Below are 22,198 nucleotides of genomic sequence, written 5' to 3'. Positions count from 1 at the left end.
TCACTTTTTTGCTGGATTTTTGTCTTTTTTTGCTGGATTTTTGTCTTTTTTTGATGGATTTTTGTCACTTTTTTGCTGGATTTTTGTCACTTTTTGCTGGATTTTTGTCTTTTTTTGCTGATTTTTGTCACTTTTTTGCTGGATTTTTGTCACTTTTTTACTGGATTTTTGTCTTTTTTTGATGGATTTTTGTCACTTTTTTGCTGGATTTTTGTCACTTTTTTGCTGGATTTTTGTCACTTTTTTGCTGGATTTTGTCACTTTTTGCTGGATTTTTGTCTTTTTTTTTAATGGATTTTTGTCTTTTTTTTGTTTGATTTTTGTCACTTTTTTGCTGGATTTTTGTCTCTTTTTTTTGCTGGATTTTTGTCTCTTTTTTGCTGGATTTTTGTCATTTTTTGCTGGATTTTTGTCATTTTTTTGCTGGATTTTTGTCACTTTTTTACTGGATTTTTGTCTTTTTTTTGCTGGATTTTTGTCACTTTTTTGCTGGATTTTTGTCACTTTTTGCTAGATTTTTGTCATTTTTTTGCTGGATTTTTGTCACTTTTTTGCTGGATTTTTGTCACTTTTTTGCTAGATTTTTGTCATTTTTTTGCTGGATTTTTGTCACTTTTTTGCTGGATTTTTGTCACTTTTTTGCTAGATTTTTGTCATTTTTTTGCTGGATTTTTGTCACTTTTTTTACTGGATTTTTGTCTTTTTTTGCTGGATTTTTGTCACTTTTTTGCTGGATTTTTGTCACTTTTTACTGGATTTTTGTCTTTTTTTGATGGATTTTTGTCACTTTTTGCTGGATTTTTGTCATTTTTTTTGCTGGATTTTTGTCACTTTTTTGCTGGATTTTGTCACTTTTTTGCTGGATTTTTGTCACTTTTTTGCTGAATTTTTGTCTTTTTTTTAAATGGATTTTTGTCTTTTTTTTGTTTGATTTTTGTCACTTTTTTGCTGGATTTTTGTCTCTTTTTTTGCTGGATTTTTGTCTCTTTTTTTGCTGGATTTTTGTCATTTTTTTGCTGGATTTTTGTCTTTTTTTTGCTGGACTTTTGTCCTTTTTTTGCTGGACTTTTGTCCTTTTTTTGCTGGACTTTTGTCCTTTTTTTGCTGGATTTTTGTCATTTTTTTGCTGGATTTTTGTCATTTTTTTGATGGATTTTTGTCATTTTTTTGATGGATTTTTGTCATTTTTTTGCTGGATTTTTGTCATTTTTTTGATGGATTTTTGTCATTTTTTTGATGGATTTTTGTCATTTTTTTGCTGGATTTTTGTCACTTTTTTGATGGATTTTTGTCACTTTTTTGCTGGATTTTTGTCACTTTTTTGCTGGATTTTTGTCACTTTTTTGCTGGATTTTTGTCTTTTTTTGCTGGATTTTTGTCACTTTTTTGCTGGATTTTTGTCACTTTTTTGCTGGATTTTTGTCACTTTTTTGCTGGATTTTTGTCTTTTTTTGATGGATTTTTGTCACTTTTTTGATGGATTTTTGTCTTTTTTTTAATGGATTTTTGTCTTTTTTTTGTTTGATTTTTGTCACTTTTTTGCTGGATTTTTGTCTTTTTTTGCTGGATTTTTGTCATTTTTTTGCTGGATTTTTGTCACTTTTTTGATGGATTTTTTTAAAGGCAACAAATAATCGTTTGAATAATCGTAATTTCAATTATGACAAAAATAATCGTGATTATTATTTTTTCAATAATCGAGCAGCCCTAAGTTGCACCGGCCGCCCTGGTGCACCGTTGACAAGCCTCTCCTGGCAACACGTTGTTCAAGCACCCGTTTGTGAACTCGTTCCTCTAACTTTTAGCCCGTGATTAGCTTTTTTTGTTTTCTTCATTGCAGCTCAGCGTAGCAGATTCTGGTACACAAGCCTAGAGCGCCCTCTAGCGGCCGTCAGTGTGAAAATAACAACACATAAGTCGCACCTGAGTGTAAGTCGCAAACCCAGCAGAACTATAAAAAAAGAGTAACGAGGAAACGAGTTACTTTTAAGAGTAAAGCTGAATTATACGATATCCGTTCTCTGTGACTCCGCGCTCGCCTCACTGAAACAGCGTCGTTTTAAAGTCACCTGGCAGGAGTTCCAGCCCGAGGCCAGTCTGCGAGCGTAGTCATTGGCCACGTGTTGTTTGGAGGTTCCTGAGACGGCGTCATGATGCTGAGCCACGGCCAGAGACTTCACTGATGTCAAAAGAAAAACAAAAATATCACCTGCAGCATCTCAAAAGTAAAAGTAAAGCAGCATCTGAAAAGAATCGTACTCATGGTCAGACTGTCTCCTTTCCCGAACGGCCCGTCTCTGGAGGCAGGTCCCGCCAGCACCTCCAGCTGGGTACACGTCTGACACAAACACAGAGGTGAGACAGGGACTTCTTCAGGCTGCAGTGACACAGACCCACCTGCAGGAGGCAGTTGCTGATCCTCTCGTAGCGTTTGAGCGCAGGGCGGCTGGTGAAGTATCCCGTCCAGAAGTCGTGGGCGTCGTCAGCGTAAGGGAAGAAATCGTCCGTCTTTAACGCCCTGGAAAACACACAGGTCAAGTTCCCGACGTTTAGCAATAAGTGGCTTTTAAAAATAATCATTAATGTCATTGACTGGGTCCACGGTCTCTGTACAAGACCAAACATCTGCTACAAAACTAAATCATATTACCAGCCCCCCACCTCATTAAATATTACAATGCTGTAATGTCACCCAGCAATAGTGAGAGGGAAGCTGTTCCAGATGTTACAGCCCCATTACCGCCTCGTGAACGCCTCTGGATGTTATTACAGTGGTGGCACAGCGGTTAGTGCTTGTGCTTCACAGCTAGAAGGTCCGGGTTCGATTCCCACCAGGACGGGGCCTTTCTGTGTGGAGTTTGCATGTTCTCCCCGTGTCTGCGTAGGTTTCCTCCGGGTACTCCGGTTTCCCCTGCCACTAAAAACATGTGCAATAGGCCAGGATGTATGAGAGTGTGTTTGAGAGTGCGCGTGGGGGACGACGGATGAAAATTAGCCTAAGGCTACAATCCGGTGTGGCCTGTTCACTAACTTGCACTGTCCCTACCAAATAAAACCATAAAAAAATATTACCAGGTCTGGTTGTTATTACAGCGTTATTACAGTGTTATTACCAGGTCTGATTGTTATTACAGCGTTATTACCAGGTCTGGTTGTTATTACCAGGTCTGGTTGTTATTACCAGGTCTGGTTGTTATTACAGCGTTATTACAGTGTTATTAGTGTTATTACAGAGTTATTACCAGGTCTGGTTGTTATTACAGAGTTACTACAGTGTTATTACGTGTCTGGTGGTTATTACAGTGTTATTACCAGGTCTGGTGGTTATTACAGTGTTATTACCAGGTCTGGATGTTATTACAGAGTTATTACAGTGTTATTACAGTGTTATTACAGTGTTATTACAGTGTTATTACAGTGTTATTACCAGGTCTGGTTGTTATTACGTGTCTGGTTGTTATTACCAGGTCTGGTGGTTCTTAGTGTTATTACCAGGTCTGGTTGTTATCACAGTGTTATCACAGTGTTATTACAGTGTTATTACCAGGTCTGGATGTTATTACAGAGTTATTACAGTGTTATTACAGTGTTATTACAGTGTTATTACAGTGTTATTACAGTGTTATTACAGTGTTATTACAGTGTTATTACAGTGTTATTACAGTGTTATTACAGTGTTATTACAGTGTTATTACCAGGTCTGGTGGTTCTTAGTGTTATTACCAGGTCTGGTTGTTATCACAGTGTTATCACAGTGTTATCACAGTGTTATTACAGTGTTATTACAGTGTTATTACCAGGTCTGGTTGTTATTACAGTGTTATCACAGTGTTATTACAGTGTTATTACCAGGTCTGGTTGTTATTACAGTGTTATCACAGTGTTATTACAGTGTTATTACCAGGTCTGGTGGTTATTACAGTGTTATCACAGTGTTATCACAGTGTTATTACCAGGTCTGGTTGTTATTACAGTGTTATCACAGTGTTATTACAGTGTTATTACCAGGTCTGGTTGTTATTACAGTGTTATCACAGTGTTATTACAGTGTTATTACCAGGTCTGGTGGTTATTACAGTGTTATCACAGTGTTATCACAGTGTTATTACCAGGTCTGGTTGGCGCGGTGCAGCTCCTGCAGGTAGCAGGAGGGGGTGGAGTACAGCACGTTGACTTTGCTGCCGTTCTTCTGCCGAGCGTTCACGTACGAGATGAGCTTGTCCAGGTTCTTGTACCACAGGTTGGCGTTTTCGTACTGAAAGTCTGAGCCCATGGTCATGATGATGTGGTTCGTTTTATACACCGTCGACTGAGGGGAAACGACACGGTTATACACAGACATACAGGGCAGAAGAGGAACATCGTGACCTCCGCATGTGAGAACCACAAACCCTGGGGTCAGGGTCTGGATAACACATTATGTCTATGAGTGTCCTCACTAAGATAGCAGTACAAGATCGTGTGTGCGTGTGTGCGTGTGTGTTTGTGTGTGTTCTTGGCACCTGAGTGTTTGCGATGTTGAGGAAGCGCTGCACCACGTCCTCCACGTTATAGTCCTCCAGGTCCGGGTCGTCTCTGATGGGAGGGTCGTCACATGACTGGTCCCAGCAGAACCCCTCCGGAGGGTTGTACCCGTTTGGAAGGATCCCTGACAGAGAGAGACTCAAGTAAACCGGGGGGTTTCAAACAACAGGCTAACGACGAGGATCCTCTGGCACTTTGAGCACCTGTAGAGACGGGAAAGTACCGTTTAAATCTGGACTGTTTACCACAAGGGGAGTGAGACTGTCGTAGTAGTAGCAGAAGTAGCAGAAGTAGAAGAAGAAGTAGCAGAAGTAGAAGTAGCAGTAGCAGAAGTAGAAGTAGTAGTAGAAGAAGTAGAAGTAGTAGCAGTAGCAGTAGCAGAAGTAGTAGCAGTAGTAGCAGTAGCAGAAGTAGTAGCAGTAGCAGAAGTAGAAGTAGTAGCAGTAGCAGTAGCAGAAGTAGTAGCTGTAGCAGAAGTAGTAGCAGTAGCAGAAGTAGTAGCAGTAGCAGAAGTAGTAGCAGTAGCAGAAGTAGTAGCAGTAGCAGAAGTAGTAGAAGTAGTAGCAGAAGTAGTAGCTGTAGCAGAAGTAGTAGAAGTAGTAGTAGTAGCAGAAGTAGTAGCTGTAGCAGAAGTAGTAGCAGTAGCAGAAGTAGTAGCTGTAGCAGAAGTAGTAGCTGTAGCAGAAGTAGTAGCTGTAGCAGACGTAGTAGCAGTAGCAGAAGTAGTAGCTGTAGCAGACGTAGTAGCTGTAGCAGAAGTAGTAGCTGTAGCAGACGTAGTAGCAGTAGCAGAAGTAGTAGCTGTAGCAGACGTAGTAGCTGTAGCAGACGTAGTAGCAGTAGCAGAAGTAGTAGCTGTAGCAGACGTAGTAGCAGTAGCAGAAGTAGTAGCTGTAGCAGACGTAGTAGCAGTAGCAGAAGTAGTAGCTGTAGCAGACGTAGTAGCTGTAGCAGAAGTAGTAGCTGTAGCAGACGTAGTAGCAGTAGCAGAAGTAGTAGCTGTAGCAGAAGTAGTAGCTGTAGCAGAAGTAGTAGCTGTAGCAGACGTAGTAGCAGTAGCAGAAGTAGTAGCTGTAGCAGAAGTAGCAGAAGTAGTAGCAGAAGTAGTAGCTGTAGCAGAAGTAGTAGCAGTAGCAGAAGTAGTAGCAGTAGCAGAAGTAGTAGCAGTAGCAGAAGTAGTAGCAGTAGCAGAAGTAGTAGAAGTAGTAGCAGAAGTAGTAGCTGTAGCAGAAGTAGTAGAAGTAGTAGTAGTAGCAGAAGTAGTAGCTGTAGCAGAAGTAGTAGCAGTAGCAGAAGTAGTAGCTGTAGCAGAAGTAGTAGCTGTAGCAGAAGTAGTAGCAGTAGCAGAAGTAGTAGCTGTAGCAGACGTAGTAGCTGTAGCAGAAGTAGTAGCTGTAGCAGACGTAGTAGCAGTAGCAGAAGTAGTAGCTGTAGCAGACGTAGTAGCTGTAGCAGACGTAGTAGCAGTAGCAGAAGTAGTAGCTGTAGCAGAAGTAGTAGCTGTAGCAGACGTAGTAGCAGTAGCAGAAGTAGTAGCTGTAGCAGACGTAGTAGCTGTAGCAGACGTAGTAGCAGTAGCAGAAGTAGTAGCTGTAGCAGACGTAGTAGCTGTAGCAGAAGTAGTAGCTGTAGCAGACGTAGTAGCAGTAGCAGAAGTAGTAGCTGTAGCAGAAGTAGTAGCTGTAGCAGAAGTAGTAGCTGTAGCAGACGTAGTAGCAGTAGCAGAAGTAGTAGCTGTAGCAGAAGTAGCAGAAGTAGTAGCAGTAGCAGAAGTAGCAGTAGTAGCAGAAGCAGAAGTAGAAGTAGCAGCAGTAGCAGAAGTAGCAGTAGTAGCAGAAGCAGAAGTAGCAGAAGCAGAAGTAGAAGTAGCAGCAGTAGCAGAAGTAGCAGAAGCAGCAGAAGCAGCAGTAGTAGCAGAAGTAGCAGTAGCAGAAGTAGCAGTAGTAGCAGTAGCAGTAGCAGAAGTAGCAGTAGCAGCAGCAGAAGTAGAAGTAGCAGCAGCAGTAGCAGAAGCAGCAGAAGCAGCAGAAGTAGCAGAAGCAGCAGAAGTAGCAGTAGCAGTAGTAGCAGAAGCAGAAGTAGAAGTAGCAGCAGTAGCAGAAGTAGCAGAAGCAGCAGAAGCAGCAGTAGTAGCAGAAGTAGCAGTAGCAGAAGTAGCAGTAGTAGCAGTAGCAGTAGCAGAAGTAGCAGTAGCAGCAGCAGAAGTAGAAGTAGCAGCAGCAGTAGCAGAAGCAGCAGAAGCAGCAGAAGTAGCAGAAGCAGCAGAAGCAGCAGAAGTAGCAGAAGCAGCAGAAGTAGCAGAAGTAGCAGTAGTAGCAGTAGCAGTAGCAGTAGCAGAAGTAGCAGTAGCAGCAGCAGAAGTAGCAGAAGTAGCAGTAGCAGTAGCAGTAGCAGTAGTAGCAGTAGCAGCAGTAGCAGTATTCTAAATTACCGGTGAAGAGATCGGCCATGGGCGGGGTCAGACTGTCCGAGGCCCTCCACAGCAGCTCCTGGTCCAGGTTCATCTGTCTCTGAGCTCGGTCCTGATAGTCCAGACGCCCGAAGAAGAACCCGTCGTACCCCATCTAGTGGTTTATTTCAACATGACAAGATGATTCTCTTAACGATCAGCCTCCATAACATTTGAAAAGATGTCCTCGCGCAGCTCAGGAATATGTTTCTCTCTTTGCATTTTAGCCTTGACAGATGTTAAAATAGCTCAACTTATTCTTCAGAAACACACTCGGCTTGACATTTATTCAAGTTTTCTTCTGTCATTTAAATCTTACAGGAAGTAGTGTCTACCTTACTCGGGCCAACAGGAAGTTAGTCAAAAACATTCAGTGCACAGAGTCTATTACCGTAAATGCTCTAATACAGGCCGGGCCTTTATTTACTCCAGGGCATCAGGACCAGGCCTTTATTGGAACCAGGCCACAATTAGAGACAGGCCTTTATTTCTATTTGAGCAAAACGGACGACCAGGAAAACGAAGAAAAACGAGATTTGTGTCCATTTTCACCTAAAATATTAGGTTCATTTATTAACATTTCAAACCCTCTCCCAGCGGCTGGAACATTGACGCCTTTTATTTTGTCGGGACAACAGGAAGTGTTTCGTTGCCGTTAGCGGAGCTTTGACATCAGTGTTACTGCAGGTTTCTGTTTCGTTTTTACCGGACCGGATTATTTGTTGTTATCTTGTGTAAAGGCGAGTTCAGACGGAGCGTTTGTGTTTGTGATCGATCATGAGACTGACCCGAGAGAAGACGAGACGCTCGCGCTGATGGGAGGAGTTATTTTGAGGCGTGGGACTGACCTGCTCACGGAGCAGCTGGACGTGCTTTGAAGACGCGTTGGAGACTTTATTAAAACCCTGGAGGGTCACACAACATTTGCCCTGTTTCCAAATATGGTCACAGGAGGTTTGAAAAGCGGTTACGCTGGGATCAGCTCCTCCGCAGCCTCCCCCTCGGCCCGGGTTCAGTTTGTTACTTCCTGCACCTGAGTTTTCATTTACACCAGTATGAGACAAACTCCTAACATGGGGAATATTTCTACTGCTATAGTTTCTAATAAAAGCCCCGGCCTGTTTTAGAGACCGGCTTTAATTTGCCTCCGCCAGCCACGAACCCACCCTGTGCTCTTACGGGTGTGGCTTCATCAGCGTCGGCCTCACCTGTGCGAACATGGAGGCGTGCTCGCGGGCGTGTCCGAAGGGGTCGATGTGCCAGGCCACTCTGGGTCTCCCGCACTCCCCGAACGTCTCATTCAGAAAGCGCAGACCCAGCGTCATCTGGTCGATCACGGAGCTGTAGTGAGTGGCCGCCTCGTCGCTCATGCACCAGCCGCCGTTCACGAACTCCAGACGCCCTGAAACAGTCAATCAGGACTGAGGACGTCAAGATGAACCGGCTTTACAACGGCCACGAATATAAAAGGTAGGTCAACCTGTTAAAGAAGTTGTTTACCTAATAACGGGGGTAATACAAGTGGAAGAAAATGGTAAATATGGATGCAGTACACTTTTTGACCACCAGCGTCAAATTGGGGGCGCTGTTTCACTCCTTTCACAAAGTTAAGGAAACACTGTTGTGGTGTCTTGGTGTTTATCAATCACAGAGCTTTGTAGCAGCAACTTTCACACTTTTCCAACTTTTATTGCAAAGGTTGTTACGTCAACAACGGTATATGTTATAAATTGACTTATAAAAGAATTGATGCTGAACTGACATTTCAAAATAATCTAATGTGGCATTTTCTTTGAGTTAACCCCTTAACTCCCGCCTGAACCGAGCACATTTTCTCCAGTTTGGCTTTACCCCAATCCAAAAGCTTCTGGAAAAAAGCTGTGAAAATAGCAACAAAACTGGAACAATGATGGAAATGTGACAAAAGTGGCAAAAATGTCACAAAAATGTCACAAGAAATTGACAAGAAATTGACGAAAAAATGACAAAAATGTGACAAAAATGTGATAAAAATTTGACAAAAAATTACCCAAAAATGAAAAAAAAAATGATAAAAAAAGGACGAAAAAATGGACGAAAAAATGACAAAAATTTCACAAAAATGTGATCAAAATTTGACCAAAAAAAATAAAATAAAAAAAAAGATAAAAAATTGACGAAAAAATTACAAAAATGTGACAAAAAATTACAAAAATGTGACAAAAATGAGTTAAACACCCCAAAAAAATGATGAAAAAAAAAATCTGACGTGAGGAAAAAGATCTTCTCTAAGAGGTTAATGAATGAAGTAAAGTTACTGTAGGTGCTGTAGATAAGGGTGTTTTTTCTCTTGCACTAAATTGCGTTTTAATATAACATGATATTTGCATAGATAGAATCTAATGCAAATGTGGGCTATCGAAAAAATAAAAAGTTAATAAAATAAAGTAACTTTATAATTTGCAGTTATATGTGTTTTTCGTGCTCGACATCGCCGTGTTTGGCCCAAGACTCACAGGCACTTTTTCATTTTGGCCTCTGAGACTAAAAGTTTGGGCCCCCCAGGTCTAATAGAATAGAGAGAACATGTGAAGAACTGACCTTGGTTGACGAGCATCCTGACCGTGTCCCTCATGTCCCGGTCCTGGCGTTTCCACCATCGATAGAAGAAGGCGGTCTCCACGTAGATGAACCTGCGCTCGGGGTTCTTCAGCAGCTGGTCCACCACCGAGTCCAGGATGTACTGCACCCCGGCGTGCTGGATGTCATTACGGGCTGGGAGAGAGAGACCATTACTAATACTGCTACAGACACCACTACTACTCAGTGGATTGTACAAATTATGACAACATTATCACAATTTTGCTTATTGTCCAGACAACAATTTGGATATTATCGTCTAAACCGGGGTCTCCAACAGCTGGAGATGATTCAAGTAAAAAAAATTTTAAAATAGAGTACGTCTCTAGCCCATTCCTGTGCAGAGTCATGAACCTTTAAAGAAATAACCAGAGTGCTCACTTCAGCCACTAGGGGGCAGCTTAACCTCTTAACTCCCACCTGAACATGTTTTCTCTTGCAAATTCTCCAAATCTAAAAGCTTCTTCAAAATAGGGACAAAAAACGAGAAGAAAATGAGGATGTAAATTGACGAAAAATGACAAAAATCCAGCAAAAAAATGACAAAAATCCAGGGGAAAAAATGACAAAAATCCAGCAAAAATGTGACAAAAATTCAGCTAAAAAATGACAAAAATCCAGCAAAAAAATGACAAAAATCCAGGGAAAAAAATGACAAAAATCCAGCAAAAAAAAGTCAAAAATCCAGCAAAAAAGTGACAAAAATCCAGCAAAAAAGTGACAAAAATTCAGCTAAAAAAAGACAAAAATCCAGCAAAAAAGTGACAAAAATCCAGCAAAAAATGACAAAAATCAAGCAAAAAAAAGTGACAAAAATCCAGCTAAAAAAATGACAAAAAAAATCAGCAAAACGGATCAGGAAGAGGAGAAGAAAATGAGGATATAAATTGACAAAAAAGACAAAAATCCAGCAAAAAAATGTGACAAAAATGCATCAAAAAAGTAACAAAAAAGTAACAAAAGTGCCATAAAAAGTGACAAAAACACATAAGGGAAATAAAAAGTGAGGACAATGGCAAAGAGGAGAGAATGCGTTTGGTTTTGGCGGGTGGTCAGAGGTTAAAGAAAGAAAGGAAATAATTGCACACGTGTCCAGCAGAGGGCACTGACATAAGAAGAGATCGAGATACAAACAACACATTACAGCCACGTGGTAAATGGACAGTCTAAAGCAGTGGTTCTCAACCTTTTGGAGCCGCGACCCCCATTATAACAGTTAAAGGGTCACACTGTGAGAAATAGAAACATAATTCTTAAAAAACAAAGAAAAAAACAAATGGCTAAAATGAAATTCATCAAACTACGAACAAATTATGGCACCTTTGAACACATGCTACAATAAAATATCAGATTATATGCTAATACAAATATAGAATAGTGGATTAGAAAAGCGCACACTTTATTTTGTCACGTCATTTAGCTTCACGTGTTTAACATGTTTAACAGTTCTCAGTAAAATGTTGGGACAAACGTCTGAGCTGAAAAACATGGAAAGAGAAGCTGAAGTGACACGTTGTATAATTTTAAAGCTTTGTTTTTCCACTTAGAGTCAGCACTTCGTAAACCTTTCTCTCATAAATCGGCGTCAGGTCAAAACTTCTAAAAGACGACATGTGATCTGGAGCTGACACTGCGGAACAGTGTGACATAACAAACGAAACCGAGCTGATGCAAACTTATAAATGCCTATACTTGACTCTGGAATGGCTAAAGCAGATCCACTAAACAAACATTGCAAAACATTGTTTCCTCAAGTTTGTCAGAAACTTTCAGTGAAAGTTTGACATTGAAATCTATAAATTAACTTTTCCTCCTGTTCTTAAAGGAACAGGCCACCGTTTTTCCAAACTGAGATATGTTCTCACCTGAGCTGTGACGAGTTCTTTAGGACCTGTCTGATCTTCAGTCACGTAAACACAGCACAGACGGCGTTAGCATTTAGCCTCTCCCTCTCTCCTCTATAGCTCCAAAACAGGTCAAGATAGAAGCTACCAAGCTCTTCCACGTTTCCCCGATTTAAATATGGTTACGTGAAGTGTTAGGAGTAGGAGTGAAGTAGTAATTTGGCATCCGCACAGTAAAGTGAAGATTACTGCGTGGATTTCGAACTACTCCTGGTATTATTACGCCTTACAATATAGTCCCCCCTTTTTATCCGCTTAGAAAATCCACATTGTTTAATTGTGTGTAATTATACTTTGTAGTGGAACACTTCACGTAACCATATTTAAATAGGGAAAACGTGGAAGAGCTTGGTAGCTTCTATCTTGACCTGTTTTGGAGCTATAGAGGAGAGAGGGAGAGGCTAAATGCTAACGCCGTCTGCGCTGTGTTTACGTGACTGAAGATCAGACAGGTCCTAAAGAACTCGTCACAGCTCAGGTAAGAACATATCTCAGTGTGGAAAAACGCTGGCCTGTTCCTTTAACTCCTCATGTCTGGTGAAGCACAAACACGTTTTGAGGGTTCTAGTTAAACGCTTGTACATCGATGTTCCGCAGTGTGGCTTTAAACCCTCCACGCGTGGCCAGGGCCGGACTGGGACTGAAAACCGGCCCTGGCCTCTGACCAGCCCGGCCCAAGTGAGTGTAAATGCAGCACTTCCACAAAGACACATTTGAACCTCTTACCTCCCGTCTAAACCCAGTGCCTTTTCTCCAGTTCAGCTTTACCCAAATCTAAAAGCTTCTCAACTGGAAAGCAACCATGTAACGCTTTATTTGAAAGCTAAGCCTACAAAAGTGATCGCTGCATTTTTGTCACATTTCATGTTGTTGCTTTTTCATTACTTTTTGTGGCTTTGTGGCGAGATTTTGTCACTTTTTTATTCCTTTTCCATCGCTTTTTCCATTGCTGTGTCGTCACGTTTTAGTCTCATTTTCGTTGCTATTTCAATGCTTCTTTTTTAAGCTTTTAGATTTGGGTAAAGCTCGGTTAAAGCAGTACTAAGTAACATGTTTACCTTAATAAATCCTTTCCGTAGTCCCTGTGGGGGTAATACAAGTGTTTATGGGATGATTGGAGGGTCTTTCATCGCCCCCTGGTGTCTCTGGCCAGAAAACTATGTTTGAAACTTGACTGCCACCGGACCGGAGTCACCAATACACACTAATGGAATCATGAGGAAGAAGCTAACAGGCTAACGGGCAAAGCTAACTGCGGGCTAACGTCACTTTAAACAGTATTTACAGCCAAGTTTGTATAATTGGATGCACAGTATCCCTCTCTCCCTTTGTCTTTTCTGTCAGCGTAGTATTTACTCTCCAAGACAATTAATAAGTTAAAAAATCGTAACTTGCTACGACACCTGCAGTTGCGCTTATGGCCTCTGGGGGAAGAGTTACTTAGTACTGCTTTAAGGTGGGGGGTAAGAGGTTAAGGAGAAAAGTGAGAGGCCAAGAAAGAAAGAAAGAAAGAAAGAAAGAAAGAAAGAAAGAAAGAAAGAAAGAAAGAAAGAAAGAAAGAAAGAAAGAAAGAAAGAAAGAAAGAAAGAAAGAAAGAAAGAAAGAAAGAAAGAAAGAAAGAAAGAAAGAAAGAAAGAAAGAAAGAAAGAAAGAAAGAAAGATTGTATATTTGTGTGTTTGTGTGTTTGTCTGTTTGTCTGTTTGTTTGCTTGTTAAGCGTTACCTCCGTAGAAGTACTGGTCGACCGTCTTGAGCCAGCCCACGTCGTCGTGAGTGTGCGGCACCAGGTGCACGTTCAGCAGGTCCGCTCTGGTCACGTGACACGACTGCAACATCAGGACAAAGTCATCACAGAGGTGTCTGGCTCAAGAGCACGACATCAATGCAACCAAACCAGACGGTGGCTTCAGCCCGAGGAGGGGGATCTCACTCATCTTCCATTCAGGAAATAATAATGAGTGAGAGGGTGAGTGTGTGTATACCTGTATGCATTGTTTTTAATCATATTGTACTTTTTGTAAATGCGTTTTCCTTTTAAATCCCATGAGTCTTAACCAGTGTGCTCACTCCAGCCACCAGGGGGCAGCTTACATTTAAAAAGTAAAGAACCAGGACTAAAGAGGGCTCAGTGTTCAACTCATATTAACCTCTTAACTCCCACCTGAACGGATCCCATTTTCTCCAGTTTGGCTTTACCCGAATCAAAAAGCTTCTTGGGCAAAAAAGCACCAAAACAGCCACAAAAAATGAGAAGAAAACAAGGATGTAAACGCGACAAAAATGTGACAAAAATGTGACAAAAATGAGACAAAAATGAGACAAAAATGAGACAAAAATGTGACAAAAATGAGACAAAAATGAGACAAAAATGTGACAAAAATGTGACAAAAATTCAACAACAATGTGAAAAAATTCACCAAAAATGTGACAAAAATTAAACTAAAATGTGACAAAAATGTGACAAAAATTCAACAAAAATGTGACAAAAATGTGACAAAAATGAGACAAAAATTCAACTAAAATGTGACAAAAATTCAATAAAAATTCAACAAAAATGTGACAACAATGTGAGGAAAAAGGTAAGTTTTGTGGGCCTTAGCTTTCAAATGAGGTGTTACACAGGCCTATAGCCACAGAGGACCACATGCATTCAGTCTAGGCGGGTGTTAAGAGGTTAAGGGCACATTGTACATAATAAAAGCTACTTGTATTCTTATGTTTAGGAGCCAAAAAGTATTTTTAGAGTAAAAAAAAAAAGAAGAAACAATAACAGGATTCAATTAACTGATGATAATTCAGTTCTTTGCCTGATCTTTTGTTTTCAGTTTGGACCTGAGTGAAATATACTCAGGGCCCTGGTGTCACTGTCAGGAAGAACCATACTAATAAAACAAAACAAAAAATGGATAAAATGTTGAGCAAATAAAATATTTTGGAATCAGGAAATAAAATGTCGCTTTGGAATATTATTATTATTTATTATAATTATTCATTATAAACGCAGGCTCTAGTCTCAGCAGCTGAGTGTCTGATCAGATGAAACATGATGATAATGATCAGAGTTTCCTTCCTGAGGATGATCTTCTCACTTCCTCGTGTCTCATTTCTCTGGAGTTTCCGCTTGTTCTGAAAATGTATTTTTACATGTTTGATTAAACCGGTCAGACCTGCCCCTGTGACCGCGTGATTCTGTCTGACAGAAGCGAAACTTCCCAAACCTCCTGCTCCTCCCGCGGCTCCAGCTTCAGAAACGCTCCTGAAGTAAATAAACCAGATAAAACCGGATAAACCTCCGGGACTCGCCTCGTATCCGCAGGTTTCCGGTGGTTTCGGTTCAGGAGCGGCGGGAAAACCCAAAACTGCGCTGAAGAAAAGTGAAGTCGCGCCGAACACAGCGGCGGCCAGATGTGTCCTCCCGTCCGCCATGTTGGAAAGTCCCGGGAGTCATGTGACCCGCTGTTTATGTTCCTCTGATCACGTGACTGGGGCGCGTTTGCTTGATCTTTTTTTAAGAACAGAAATATTAATGAGGCGAGTGTATATATGTATATATATATATATATATATATATATATATATATATATATATATATATATATATATATATATATATGTATATATGTATATGTGTATATATGTATATATTTTAACTTTGCATATTGAAAAATAAATCATTATAAGTCCATTCACTGGCATTAAATAAATAGTTACTTAACCCCTTAACTCCCGCCTGAACCGAGAGGATCGTTTTCCTCACGTCATCACATTTTTTGTCACATTTTTTTTGTCACTTTTTTGTCGTTTTTTTGTCATTTTTCACATTTAGCCATTTTTTAGTATTTTTTAATCAAATTTTTGTAATTTTTTGTCAAATCTTTTGTCACATTTTTGTAATTTTTTTGTAATTTTTTTGTAATTTTTTGTCCATTTTTTGTCCATTTTTTATCACATTTTTGTAATTTTTTTAATCAAATTTTTGTAATTTTTTTGTCATTTTTTGTCACATTTTTGTCATTTTTTGTCAATTTTTTATAAAATTTTTTTCATTTTTTTGTCACATTTTTTGTCGCTTTTTAGTATTTTTTTAATCAATTTTTTGTCATTTTTTGCCAATTTTTTGCCAATTTTTTTTGTCATTTTTTTTTGTCATTTTTGTGTCTTTTTTTGTCACATTTAGCCATTTGTTTTAGTATTTTTTAATCAATTTTTTTGTCACATTTTTTGTCACATTTTTGCAACTTTTTGTCAATGTTTTCTCACTTTTTCCAGAGGCTTTTGGATTGGGGTAAAGCCAAACTGGAGAAAAAGCTCTCGGTTGATGCGGGAGTTCAGGGGTTAAAGAGACACTGCGGAACATTTTGGACGACACTGTTGCCATTAGTGCAAAACATGCTCGACACAGAAACATACTATCACTGCAGGGAAGAATCAAAGAATGGATGTGGACGAGGACCTAACGTATTATAATCTCAAATTCTACTGACTTTAGTCACATCTCCATGGAGACGAGCTGGAGACGAACCCACTCCCGATAAAGTTACCGTCATGTCTGAGCTGAGCCGCTCACAGCAAACACACATGTTGTTTGTTCATTTATAGGAGTGTCCACTTTTCAATAGAAATTCAATCTGATTCTTAAAGGGATTTTGTTAAAGGCAGTTTGTCCTGGGTCTCTGAGCTCCAGCGTTGTCTTTGACGTCTCTGATGGCCTGGGGGGTTTCTCCTACAGGCTCAGGTTTGCAATAGTGATGAAGGTCGGGAGGGTCAGTGTGTTTAACCTCTGAACTCCCACCTGAACGGATCCCATTCTCTCAAGTTTGGCTTTACCCCAATCAAAAAGCTTCTTGGGAAAAAACACAAAAATAAACACAAAAAATTAAAAGAAAGCAACGATGTAAACGCAACAAAAATGTGACAAAAATGTGACAAAAATAAACAAAAAAATTCAATATTTTTTTTTTAAAAAAAATCAACAAAAACTCAACAAAAAATAAAGATAAAAATTCAACAAAAAGTGACAAAGATTCAACAAAAATGTGAAAAAAATTGACAAAATTTCAACAAAAATGTGGCAAAAATGTGATAAAAATTCAACAAAAATTCAACAAAAATTCAACAAAAATTCAACAAAAAAAAAAGATAAAATGTGATAAAAATTCAACAAAAATGTGATAAAAATTCAACAAAAATTCAACAAAAATTCAACAAAAATGTGAAAAAATTCAACAAAAATTCAACAAAAACTCAACAAAAAGTGACAAAAGGTGACTCAACACGGCAACAAAGCGAGGAAAAGGATCAGTTTTGTGGGTCTTAGCTTTGAAATGAGGTGTCACACAGGCTTATATATATAACATATATAACAGCCAAAGAGGACAGAATGCATCTGGTTCAGGCGGGGGGTCAGAGGTTACTGAGATGTTCCAGCAGATGTTCTGGCCGTTTCCCTGAATGCATCACATCTTCATCACATGTCGTGGAGTAAAAGTACAAACGGAGCCTCTGCTTTTTGCATCAACACATTTATTGTCAAATTCCCAAAAGTGAAAACAAAAACATTGACAAACATTTGAACCACAGCGGACGAGTGGATTCAGAAGTTCAGCCCAGAGAACTGAACCTCAGAACACACATGTCCACCACAGACAGAACACGCTTTCAGACGGAACACGCTTTCAGACGGAACACGCTTTCAGACGGAACACGCGTGTGAATCCACAGACACGGCTCCTGCAGCTCAGACAGAAGAGCTGGTGAAGGTAAAGCACTTGTTGGCGATGTCTTTGGGCTGCGGCGAGTTTGGCAAAGCGGATACAACATTCGAAAGGCTACAGTCGATACAGCAACGTCAGGCCCGCGGGCCAAGTCCGGCCCTCCAGCACAGAACCTCTGGCCCTCAAGATGATACTGAGGAACATTATTATGCAATCACAGAACTCTGAACATGCAAGAAACAGTGTCAGTGTTTTAAAAATGCCCCGGCAGAAGATCCTACAGTGTGTAACGTAAAACTGGTTCTCAACTGGTGGATCAGGGCCCAAAAGTGGGTCGCGAGACTAGAGGAAACTTTTTTCGATATTTTCCCTCTGAAACTGCAGGAATTTCAGATTTAAAGTAAGAAAGTAAGAAAACACAATATTTTGTTTGATAGATCAGTGTTTCCCAACCAGGGGTACTTGAGGACCTAGCAGGGGGTACTTGGAACCAGTGTTAATTTTGACAACATACTTTATTTTAGTCGAGATTTAGTCAAAAAAAATTGCATGTCAATTTAGTCGACGAATTTAAGACTAATTGAGTGGACTTTGCATTGATAATATTGATTATAATCATATTTAAAGAGTAACTAAACACCAAATCCACTTTTTTTTGCTGATAAACGGTCTAAATGGTTGTTGAATAGAGTTAGCTACATGACCCAGTCCATATGTTGACATTTGGTGCAAACTTGTTCAAAATCTCACTTTTGTGTCTAAAACCGCAGGGTTAGCGCCTCTACTGGTTTCACGCAGCAACTGCATTTGATATTTTGCGGTTGGAGGAGAGTGTGTCCACGGCGTCCAGAGAACGTCATCAGTTCTGCCTCTGTGCCTCTGTGGCCCCGCCCACACACGCCTCTGTGGCCCCGCCCACACTCGCCTCTGTGGCCCCGCCCACACTCGCCTCTGTGACCCCGCCCACACAAGCCTCTGCCTCCGCCACGTAGCAACCAGGACACGCGTCACGCAGTCAAACCAGTAGATGGCGCCCCTGCGATGCTCACACTTGGGCTGAGGTGGTGTAGAGGAATAAATCCCTTAGAAAAGCGACTGTGCGATGCTCTCTCTCTGTTCGCAGTCACTGACAGTAAGCGAGTCTCTACCAGCGGCCATTTTCACAGCGGTAACAGCATCTGTCAGTCCTGTCAGATCGAGGGGCTTGGTCTGAGACTGTCGACAGAGCAGACCCCGCCCACACACTCACCCCCCTCGTCTCCCCCAAAGCCTCCGAGACCACCCCTTTCTCAGCACTTTTTGACTTAAGTTTGTGGGTGGGGAAAGGCTCTGCCACGCCCGTTTAGTTGCACTTTAATGTTGTTCCTCTGCTTCATGTTTCTGCTCCACATGAACAAAGCTCAGAGCTGATCCTTTAAACATGATCTGAGGCTCTTTCAGACGCTCAATACAAGTTTGGATGATTTTAGTCTCTCCTTTTCATTTTTATTTAGTCTGATTTTAGTCGACTCAAATATCTGGACATTTTAGTCACAGTTTTAGTCTCATGAGAAACTTTTAATTTAGTTTTAGTCCAATTTTAGTCACAAAAATATCACTTTGACTAAAATTAAGACTAAATATTTTAGTCGACGAAATGAACACTGGTTGGAACTATTTCAGATTGAAGAAAGGGGAAAATGTAACATCATTTTTTAAAATGTGTTGCTTTGGGAGAATTGTAGGTTTATTTTGACACTGCAAAATTGTCCTTTTTCTCACAAACACCACTTTTAAGGAATTACTTTCTAAATAAACTGCAACACCCTTGAGGTCGGGGGTGCACGGTCGACCACTGAAAGGCCAAACGGTAAGAAAGACAAAAAACCACTGTGATATATGACAAATATAGGTTTTATTTGGGTTATTTGGGTCCCGACTTGGGAACCGCGGATGTAAAACTTTGGCATTTGCAGAAAAAAAAGTTCTTTCCTTTGGGCGACAGTGTTGGTGTTTTGGGGATGAGGGAAACTTGCCGACCCCTGACACAGTGTTAGGAGAGATGGTTTTGCTCAGTTCAGGAAGAGCCCAGAGAGGTGTGTTAGTGATGGATCAGCAGTGGTTTAAACGCTCGTCTATAGAACATGCAGAATAAGGCAGCGGTGAGGATTACGCATCTACAGTCTGGACCTCGAAGGCCACACACAGTGCTCGGTCAAAGGGGAAATAGCACCATCGTGATCACGTACGGGCAGTGACGGCAAAACCCTCCAGAGTCTGAATCAGAACCAAAACGTGCAGATCCAGACTGAGAGATGTTCTTACCTGAGCTGAGACGAGTTCACGTGGACCCGTCTGGTCTTCACGCGTGTCCTCAGTCACGTGAACACAGCGCATTAGCGTTAGCATTTAGCCTCTGCTCCTCTATAGCTCCAAACCAGGTGACGAGGTCCACGTTTTCACTGTTTAACCTCTTAACCCCCGCCTGAACCGAGAGGATCTTTTTCCTCATGTCAGATTATTTTTCCATCAGTTTTTTGTTGGGCATTCAACTCATTTTTGTAACTTTTGGTAATTTTTTTGTCATTTTTTTGTCATTTTTTGTCATTTTTTCGTCTATTTTTTATAAGTTTTTGACATTTTTTCGTCTATTTTTTTTATCAATTTTTTGTCATTTTTTCAGTCATTTTTTGTGAGATTTTTGTCATTTTTTCGAATTTTTTTTGTCAATTTCTTGTGACATTTTTGCCACTTTTTCATCAATGTTTTCTCACTTTTTTGTCACATTTCCATCATTGTTTTCGTCTCAGTTTTGTCGCTATTTTCTCACCTTTTCTCCAGAAGCTTTTGGATTGGGGTAAAGCCAAACTGGAGAAAATGTGCTCGGTTCAGGCGGGGGTTAAGGGGTTAAAGGTGGATTTTCTAAGGGGATAAAAAGGGGAACTATATTGTACGGCGTAATAATACCAGGAGTACTTCGACGCAGTAAAGTGAAGATATTCCTGCTCGGATGTTGAGCTGCTCCTGGTGTTATTATTATTATTGGTCTGTGTTTACGTGACTGAGGACACGCGTGAAGACCAGACAGGTCCACGTGAACTCGTCTAAGCTCAGGGAAGAACATGTCTCAGAACTGTTCCTTTAACTCCGCAGCTGAAGTGAGTTCCTGGTCAGTGTTTGTGTCACGATACGTTTCATAATAAATCCCTGTCATTAAAGTCTAATGTTCTTTCTAAACGTTTTGCATTTTCAGCTGCAATATTGATATACTTTATATCACAATACATGGGCGTAAAATGTGGGGGGCAAAGGGGCGCTACAACCCCCCCAATATTCACACTAATGTAACTAATCAGACCCCCTGAAAAAACTGCATCTCCACCCCCCCAATATTTGACCAAACGTTACACCCTTGTCATAATATAATATAATATAATATAATATAATATAATATAATATAATATAATATAATATAATATAATATAATATAATATAATATAATATAATATAATATAATATAATATAATATAATATAATATAATATAATATAGTATAGGGTGGCACAGTGGTTAGCGCTCTCGCTTCACAGCTAAAAGGTCTCAGGTTCGACTCCCACCTGGACGGGGCCTTTCTGTGTGGAGTCTGCATGTTCTCCCCGTGTCTGTGTAGGTTTTCCTCTGGGTACTCCGGTTTCCCCAACCACTAAAAACATGTACAATAGGTGACTCCAAGGCTGGGTTATGCAGGGGACCCCCCTTTTAAATGTGCCCCCCTCCAGGCAAAGGTTCTTCAAATTGGGGTGATTATGTAAACTTTTTTTTCTCACAAATTTGTCATGTTTTAAACTAGTATGAAGTTACTTCTGTGTGTTCAATAAAAAATAAAATAAAAAATAAAAAAATCCTTTCATTGTGGAGAGAGAGAAATCCAACAGACAGATAGTGTATGTACAGATGTTGTTAAGGCGCTATATAAATAAATATTGATTGAGTATAAGGGGGGCCATGAAAAAACTTTTTTTTTTACTTAAATCCGGCCCTGGGTGACTCCTCCAGGCACAGTGAGGATGGGTCAAATGCAGAAAATGAATTTCCCTACGAGGATTAATAAAGTTTACTTCAGCCACTGTCTGCCTTCATGAACAGTAACAGTCACTGCTGTCACATTCAGGAGCAGGACAGCGCTAAGCTAACGCTAGCCAGTATCGGCGCTGACTTTGTTTGGGAACTGGGGGAGATTTAAGGACGGACACAAAGAAGAAACATCTCACGTGTGGAAGTTTTGCATAAATGCGGTGCTAATGCTAAAGCTAAGGTGCTAATGCTAAAGCTAAGGTGCTAATGCTAAAGCTAAGGTCTGGATAAGCGCACTTTGAGGAGCAGCACTTTGTAAAAGCTACAGTTATAGAGGCCTGTGGGTAGTAGCAGTAGCAGTATTAGTAGTAGTAGTAGTAATAGTAGTAATAGTAGTAGCAGTAGCAGTAGTAGTAGTAGTAGCAGTAGTAGCAGCAGTAGCAGTATTAGTAGTAGTAGTAGTAGTAATAGTAGTAATAGTAGTAGCAGTAGCAGTAGTAGTAGTAGTAGCAGTAGTAGTAGCAGTAGCAGTATTAGTAGTAGTAGTAGCAGTAGCAGTAGTAGTAGTAGCAGTAGCAGTATTAGTAGTAGCAGTAGTAGTAGTAGCAGTAGTAGTAGTAGCAGTAGCAGTAGCAGTATTAGTAGTAGTAGTAGTAGTAGTAGTAATAGTAATAGTAGTAGCAGTAGTAGTAGTAGCAGTAGCAGTAGCAGTATTAGTAGTAGCAGTATTAGTAGTAGCAGTAGCAGTAGCAGTATTAGTAGTAGTAGTAGTAGTAGTAGTAATAGTAATAGTAGTAGCAGTAGCAGTATTAGTAGTAGTAGTAGCAGTAGCAGTAGCAGTATTAGTAGTAGTAGTAGTAGTAGTAGTAGTAATAGTAATAGTAGTAGCAGTAGCAGTATTAGTAGTAGTAGCAGTAGTAGTAGCAGTAGTAGCAG

The 22,198-nt window shown here is 40.3% G+C and overlaps 1 protein-coding gene across 1 annotated transcript in view; it reads right to left on the bottom strand.

Moving 5' to 3' along the window:
• man2b1 (mannosidase, alpha, class 2B, member 1) overlaps positions 1-13,318 on the bottom strand; it is a 26,427-nt gene extending 13,109 nt beyond the window's left edge. The window contains 9 exon segments of the mRNA XM_079553738.1: positions 2,070-2,179; positions 2,260-2,338; positions 2,398-2,518; positions 4,110-4,309; positions 4,503-4,648; positions 6,956-7,088; positions 8,182-8,375; positions 9,554-9,727; positions 13,220-13,318. Of these exon segments, the coding sequence (XP_079409864.1) occupies positions 2,070-2,179; positions 2,260-2,338; positions 2,398-2,518; positions 4,110-4,309; positions 4,503-4,648; positions 6,956-7,088; positions 8,182-8,375; positions 9,554-9,587 (1,017 nt within the window). The 5' untranslated portion in view covers positions 9,588-9,727; positions 13,220-13,318.
• Between the last annotated feature and the right edge of the window lie 8,880 nt (positions 13,319-22,198).

Source organism: Gobius niger (assembly GCF_951799975.1).
Source record: "Gobius niger genome assembly, chromosome: 3".
In the NCBI taxonomy this organism is placed as follows: domain Eukaryota; kingdom Metazoa; phylum Chordata; class Actinopteri; order Gobiiformes; family Gobiidae; genus Gobius; species Gobius niger.
The sequence above is the reverse complement of the archived record's forward strand: the minus strand, read 5'-3'. Positions and strand labels throughout refer to the sequence as shown.